Genomic DNA, 7,483 nt, shown 5'->3' with positions numbered 1-7,483 from the left:
CTATAAGTGAGAGGAAATTTGAGAATCTCAAAATATGAGAGCCCATTGGAGAGGCCTTTTTTTACCCAACAGAGAGGCCCAAATGAGAGAGCATTGGAGTTGCTCTTACACATTCCAAAAAAAACTTAGAATTTTTGGGTAGCTACCAACTTACTCATATATGCCCATTAACTTTCTTATCTTAATTCATGGGACAATAACCTCTAACACTGATACTGATGTCATCTCTCTATATCATATACCACTGTATATATACATAAGCATACATGTTTTCGGTCCTTAATTAACGTGCTGAGTGATTTTATTTTTATTGCTAATTTTTTTGGGCTTTGTGTTAAAGGTTGCTGGTTTTCAAACAGTTCGTCCATGCAATTAGTGTTTGGCTCTTAGGATTTGGATTTTAACCTACGGATCTATGAGAGAAAATCTATATTTCCACTAAAAACGCTGGAGAAACGAACAACCATTTCTTGCTAATTCTTGTTTAACTAACAGATTCCCCATGTTAAAACCCCAATTCCGATCACTGTTCTCCTGTTTCACTTTGCCAACTCCCTTACTTCTGTACGGTGGAGTTATAGGTAGTAGCAGCGGTGATGAAGGAGGAGGTTGAGGTGGAGAAGGCGGTTCAGTCATTTTACTTTTTTACCGATCACGTGTTAATTTAATGTTAGTCTTCAACGGCAAGTTAAGGATCATATGAATTTGCAGAAAAAGGGATGGTTAGGGGTATCAAGTGTCAATAATATAGTTACGGGGTAAAGTGGTGTACATAGTTCAGGGGTTATATGACATGTAGGCAAAACTCAAAGATCACATTCATACTAAAACGTCTCATTTATTCGTGACGAATCACCGAAGCAGTACATTTAAAATTTTAAGTCTCTGCCCTACGAAATGGGGCACTCCCAAATTCAAGGGTTTTTTAAAGCCTCCCATCCAATGAAAGGAATGAATCAAGAAACTGAGATGATCAATCGTAGTTAGGCCCACGTAAGTTCGACTTACAATGGCACACCAATGTGGAATTTGGCCTAATTATAGCTTATAGATGGCCTAAACATGGTCACCTTTTTTTAAGAAATATTGCCAATGGATACCTTTCCTTTCATCATCTTTTAGTCGCTAATCTCATCCTCAAAATTCACCACTGCAGCTGATACTTTAACTCCGTATCAATCAATCACCAATGGTGAGAGTTTAGTATCATCGGGCCAAAGCTTCGAACTAGGCTTCTTTTCTCCCAGTGGTTCCAAGAATCTGTACTTGGAATATGGTACTACAAGATTTCTCCACAAACTGTGGTGTGGGTAGCAAACAGGGAAACCCCAATTGCAGATTCATATGGAAATTTAACTATCAACGGCGATGGAAATCTCGTGCTCTTCAATGCCACAAAGGGTGTCATCTGGTCCTCAAATTCTTCAACAACTGTGCAAAACTCATCAGTTGCACAGCTACTGAATTCTGGAAACCTAGTCCTAAAAAAGAATACTGATGCTGATACAGAAAGTACCTACATATGGCAAAGCTTTGATTTCCCATCAGACACACTTCTACCTAGCATGAACTTGGGATGGAAATTAAAGACTGGCCTAAATAGATATTTGACATCATGGAGAGATGCCACTGACCCATCTCCTGGAGACTTCACTTACAGAGTTGATATTAGTGGGGTGCCTCAGCCTTTTCTTAAAAAGGGATCATCAGAGAAGATATACCGCACTGGGCCATGGAATGGAGTTCGATTTAGCGGTGCTGGTGTGAGGTTAAACCTGGTCAGTAAACCGAGTTTTATAGCCAGTGAAGATGAGGTGTATTATATGTATGAGGCCTTGAGGCGACTAATAACTTGTATATTACAAGATTAACACTGAATCAATTGGGTATGCTACAACACCTCATCCTGAATGAAGGGAGCTCTGAATGGGCCGTTATAAATACAGTACCGAATGATACCTGTGATGATTATGGACAGTGTGGAGGCAATGGTATTTGCAGAATTAACAGTAGGCCAGTATGTGAGTGCTTGGATGGGTTCATTCCAAAATCGCAGGAAGAATGGGACCTGCTTAATTGGTCCAGTGGATGCGTGAGGAGGACATCACTGGATTGCCAGAACAGAGAGGGATTTGTGAAACTCAAAAATGTGAAATGGCCAGACCTGTTAGACTTTTGACTGAAGGAGAGTCTGAACCTTGAGGAATGTGAGGCAGAGTGCTTGAATAATTGTTCTTGTATAGCTTATGCTAATTCAGATATCAGAGGAGGAGGCAGTGGCTGTTTGATTTGGTTTGGCGATTTAGTTGATATTCAGAGTTTAATAACAACGATGGCGAACAAGATATCTACATATGAATGCCAGCTTCTGAACTCAGTAAGCATACTTGTGCTATACTCTTTTATGATATCCTCATTCTCCAATTACTCTCTTAGATGTCAGCTCCGTAAATTATTTTACCAAAACTCAAAGGAGTTTGTTTGCTCAAATATGAGTACTTAGGATTCAATCCACCTAGTTTAGGCCAGTTTCAATCATGCTAATCACTTTTTTTTGTACTGTGGAATATCTTCAAATGAAATGTTTAGGATTCATGTCTAGAATTTCCTTTATTTATGCTGCTCCGAAGGAATGCCCAACAAATGAAGGTTTAGGACTAATGATGAACTAACTTTCTCATAAATTTAGACCATAATCAGAAGAAGAAGACACTGATGTTGATCGTAGTGGTATCAACAACTTCTGGATTGCTTGTCCTCAGCTTGTTAACTTGGTGTATAATTAAGAGGAGGAGAAAGAAAAGAGGTATACCACCACCTCTCTCTGGTATGATTATTGATACATTTTAAGGGAGTTGTCACATGTTTATTAGATAATTTATGCATTTAGATAGACATTTTGAACATTTTGTAAGTTTTCATTCCCTCTAAGTGTACGAGACGGTTATTTGAATAATAACAGTTATCTAGTATTTATTTATTTGGTAAAAAGGATAACAATTATCGATATGCATCTATTACATTTTTTATTTTGCAGGTACGGAAACTAAGTGAAGACATTGAGTTACCATTTTTTGATCTGGACACTATTGTGAATGCCACTAAGAACTTCTGTTCCACAAATATGATCGGAGAGGGTGGTTTCGGTCCTGTTTACAAGGTTAAATTAGTAATCTTTGGTTCGATATGTAATCAAGAAAATGAATCACCATGATTTTAACATTTTTTTTTCAAAAATTTGTAGGGTAAGCTAACAACGGGACACGAAATAGCAGTCAAGAGGCTTTTGAAGAATTCTGGACAAGGTGTGCAAGAATTCAAAAACGAAGTTATTTTGATTTCCAAACTTCAACACCGGAATCTTGTCAGGCTGTTAGGCAGTTGCATTGAAGGAGAAGAGAGGATGTTAATATATGAGTACATGCCGAACAAAAGCTTGGACTATTTCATTTTTGGTCTAGTTCTCTTGACTATCTATCTTATTAGATCAATTTCATAGTTCAGTTTATGCATTCATGCAGCAGAGTCCTCTGCTCTATTGTAAAAGTGATAACTGATTTAGAACTTATATGGATGAAAATGTTGGGCAGATCAGAATAAAGGACTAGAACTTCCATGGGAAAAACGATTTGCAATTGCTATGGGCATATCAAGGGGACTTCTCTACCTTCACCAGGATTCAAGATTAAGAATCATTCATAGGGATCTCAAAGCCAGCAACATTTTACTAGATGATGAACTAAGTCCCAAAATTTCAGACTTTGGGATATCAAGATGTTTTGGGAGGGATCAAATTGTTGCCAAAACGAAAGCGAATAATCAGAACATAGTAAGTTCTGCAAACAAATCTCAGAAAGTAATTGTTCATTAATTTTCAAATGCTTAAATTTGATATTTTTATGCAATGGTTACATGTCACCGGAGTATGCCATTGATGGGAAATTTTCAGTAAAATCTGATGTCTTAGCTTAGGTGTGCTTTTATTGGAAATGGTGAGTGGCAAGAGGAACAGGAAATTTCACCATCCTGATCACTATCATTCGCTTTTGGGACATGTAACTATCTATGGTGAAATGTATTCTTATTTTATTCTATTTTTCTCTCTAGCTTTCTATGCGAATCACTAAGTTTGACGATGTGATTGTTATAGGCTTGGTTGCTGTGGAATGAACACAAAGCACTGGAACTAATGGATCCATGATTGGAAAATTCTTACATTGAATCTCAAGTGCTAAGATGTGTTCAAGTAGCTTTACTATGTGTTCAGAAACTGTCAAAAGACAGACCAATCATGTCATCGGTTGTTTTTATGTTGAGTAACGAGGAGCTGACATTGCCTCAACCCAAAGAACCTGGTTTCTTTGTAGAAAGAAGTTCCATTGATGAAGAGACATGAACAAGTGAGGGATGCCATACCGGAAATAAATTGACAATGACGATAATGGAAGGAAGATAAAGGATGCACCTATTAGGTACTGCTGACTGATGGAGTTGATGCCAATCAAGAAATTGCTAGTTCAAGAGAAAAAAAAAATTATTGTAATGTATATATATACAAATGATTTTAATTTTGAAGTCAACTTTGTGTCTAGAAGATGAACCTATCTAAACTTGTTGACAAGTTGACAGCAGGTTTCAATTTAGTCTTCTAAGTAAATGGTGACTCCATCACTGTGTGGGACTATTCTATGAGCCAGCGATCCCCATCTTTCTATATATATAATTTTATTATAGTTAGCTTCACTGACAATAGCAATACTTCCAAAGTGCCAATAGGCCCAATTTATATATATATACCCCCCCCGATATATAGACTTTGTGCAAAACTAGTCCCTACTTTTTGAAAATGTGCATGCAAGTCCACAAAATTCAAAAATGGTGCAGAACTAGTCCCTCTGACCACCTTTACCCCATTTTACCCTTTTGTTTCCCATTTTGCCCCTCACCTATTTGTGCATATAACCCCTCAAAACCAAATTTGTCTCTCTCCCTCTCTCTCTATTGTTATATTATACAATATATATATATATATATATATATATAGATATACATACATACATACATATACATCTTCTCCGGTGACCACGTTCAAAACCCAAATACCTTGACGCTGATTTGGCAAATCAAACCAAACTAATCACAAAATCAACCTTAATTAAAACATTATATCTCTTGATTTTGCTTTTGTCGTTGATGATGATGGGTTGGTGTGGAGGTGATGATGGGTAATTGGAGGTGATATATTGGGTAATTAGAGGTGATGATGGGTTGGTGTGGGCTGGGAAAAAGCAACAAAGCAGCTTTGATTTTCAATTGGAGGTGATGATGGGTTGATTTGGGAAAAAATAACTTGTTTTTTCAATTATGCAACGGCAACCAGCGAGAGCTTCACAACGGCGACTAGAGAATGAATATTACGACAACGATGCAACAAGAGGGCAGCGACGATGAGCATCTATTAGTGGCGTGACTGAATCAGCGAGCAAAGAGGACTGAATCAGCAACTACTCCGGCAAAAACGATATGACGATGACTGTAAGGATGTCACGATTCCAGCGAAGGTACGGTGGTGGTGACGTTGATGATGGCTAGAGAAGATTAAATCTAAAAATATATATATATAGTATATACACATACAGATATGCATATCCATCTCTGACACACATCAACAAAGCTCCAAACATGGCTCACAGACTATCTCCCACCTTCCTCTCAACTATTCTCCTCTTTCTCATCCTCTGCGACCTCTCCTATGGCCGATTCATCACCGGCCGTCCATCCTCAGATCTCATCTCCGACGGTGTCCAAGATGGTTTGCGGGGTCCATAATTTCTCCGGCTCAATCGGTTCTTTGTGGATGAGTCTTGCGATCAGACGTACGGCTTCCTGCCCTGCACCACCACCGTACTCGGCAATCTCTTCCTCATAATCGTCTACGGTTACCTGATGTTCTTCGCTGCTAGGTACCTCTCCAGTGGAAGCGAGCTGTTGTTGGAGCTCCTTGGACCTGGTCTTAATTTTAATTGGATTTTGCTTCTGTTTGGTGGTGGCGAACAATGATGGGTGGGGGTAATGGAGGTTGGGTTAGGCAGTGATGGGTGGTGGTAATGGAGGTTGGGGAATGTTTGGTTTTAGTTTTAATTATATTCAGGATTAGGTTATCCCTATTTTATACAATTTGAGGTTTTATTTTATCCTCCTGCCAAACAAACATAATTTTACACAAATTTGGACAAAAGGGTCATTTTACATGGCCGGTATTTATAATTATTAATTTATTCAACTGAAGTGAGGGTATTATCGTCATTTTACACCACACAGGACCTATTTGCACCAAATTGATAATATAGGGGTTTTTTTTACCACACAGGGACTGATATACACTATATCGATTGTAGAGGGGGTTTTTTTGCACTTTACCCTATATATATATATATATGGATATATATATATATACCATGGCAGATCAAGAAAAGAAAAGAAACATATGAAAGAAAGGTCTGCTACGGATCAATTTATTTAGTAACTCCAGAATTAACACAAAATTAAAATGTTAGACTATTTTCAAGGCAGCAATCACAACGAAATCTATAGTAACGAACCAGTAAAATCAATTTCAATATAATAGGGACAAAACTCTGTAACTGGTGTTTCCATGTAGAGTCTAAGCCAACAATTGATCAATGTCGCCAACCAAAAAACAACATAAATCATTCAATTAAGTAAGTAATGTATGTATCGATTCATATATATATATATATATATATATAGGAACTGAGTCTGCTAATTGAAAAAAATAAAAATAAAATACCAATTGGTAGTGCCAGCCAACGGCGATGATTTGAGAGTCTGTCCGATCTGGTGTGGGATAGCTTCCACACGACAGAGGTGGCTCTGTAGACCTCACCCATTTTCATACTTCCATTAGAAAGCACCTCAATCTCCTTGTCTTTGTAACATAAAGATAGAATGTGAGAGAAAAAATAGTGGTTATGGAAAATGGGCCATGGAGGAAAATGGGGGGTTTATAAGGCTTTGTTGTTAGAGGAATGGGCCATGGTTGAAACCCAACTTATCAGCTCTACCAAAGCCCAATGATCTTCGCGGGCTGAATCGAATTACTGGCATCAAAATTAATGTCAGCCTAATTGCTTATATTTTTTCATTGATAAGAAAACTCACAAAAGCTACTTACATACTTACTTTTTTTCATTGATAAGAAAATTCACATACACTATTGACATATCTACTTTGCTCCTTGAACATTCAAAATCTCACAATCTAATCCTTGGTGCCTAATTGTTTATATGAATAACATATTAACACTATATATTATCTTTTTCTTGTTTTTTTCTTTCCTCAAACTATTGAGATTAATTTATTATACGATTATCTTGAATCATGAGAATTTTCTTACTTTTTGCCACTATGATTGTTGGAATTTGCCGAACATGTCTTCTAATCTATGTTGTGATTTGAAATT

General features: G+C 37.4%; 1 protein-coding gene and 1 pseudogene across 1 annotated transcript; both read left to right on the top strand.

The window, feature by feature from the left end:
* The first annotated feature begins 596 nt into the window (after positions 1–596).
* LOC132296333 (G-type lectin S-receptor-like serine/threonine-protein kinase At4g27290) lies at positions 597–3,128 on the top strand (annotated as a pseudogene).
* LOC132296332 (receptor-like serine/threonine-protein kinase SD1-8) lies at positions 2,333–4,396 on the top strand. Its single transcript, XM_059794542.1, has 5 exons — positions 2,333–2,377; positions 3,038–3,160; positions 3,245–3,305; positions 3,591–3,829; positions 4,268–4,396. Exons 1-5 carry the CDS (start codon positions 2,333–2,335, stop codon positions 4,394–4,396), a joined length of 597 nt encoding a protein of 198 aa, XP_059650525.1.
* The last annotated feature ends 3,087 nt before the right edge of the window (positions 4,397–7,483 follow it).

This window comes from Cornus florida, unplaced genomic scaffold (genome assembly GCF_030987335.1).
Source record: "Cornus florida cultivar Cherokee Brave unplaced genomic scaffold, ASM3098733v1 CherokeeBrave_3.0.0_Hap2_Chr02, whole genome shotgun sequence".
NCBI classification, from domain to species: domain Eukaryota; kingdom Viridiplantae; phylum Streptophyta; class Magnoliopsida; order Cornales; family Cornaceae; genus Cornus; species Cornus florida.
Note: the sequence above shows the minus strand (reverse complement) of the source record. Positions and strands in the feature narration are given on the sequence as shown.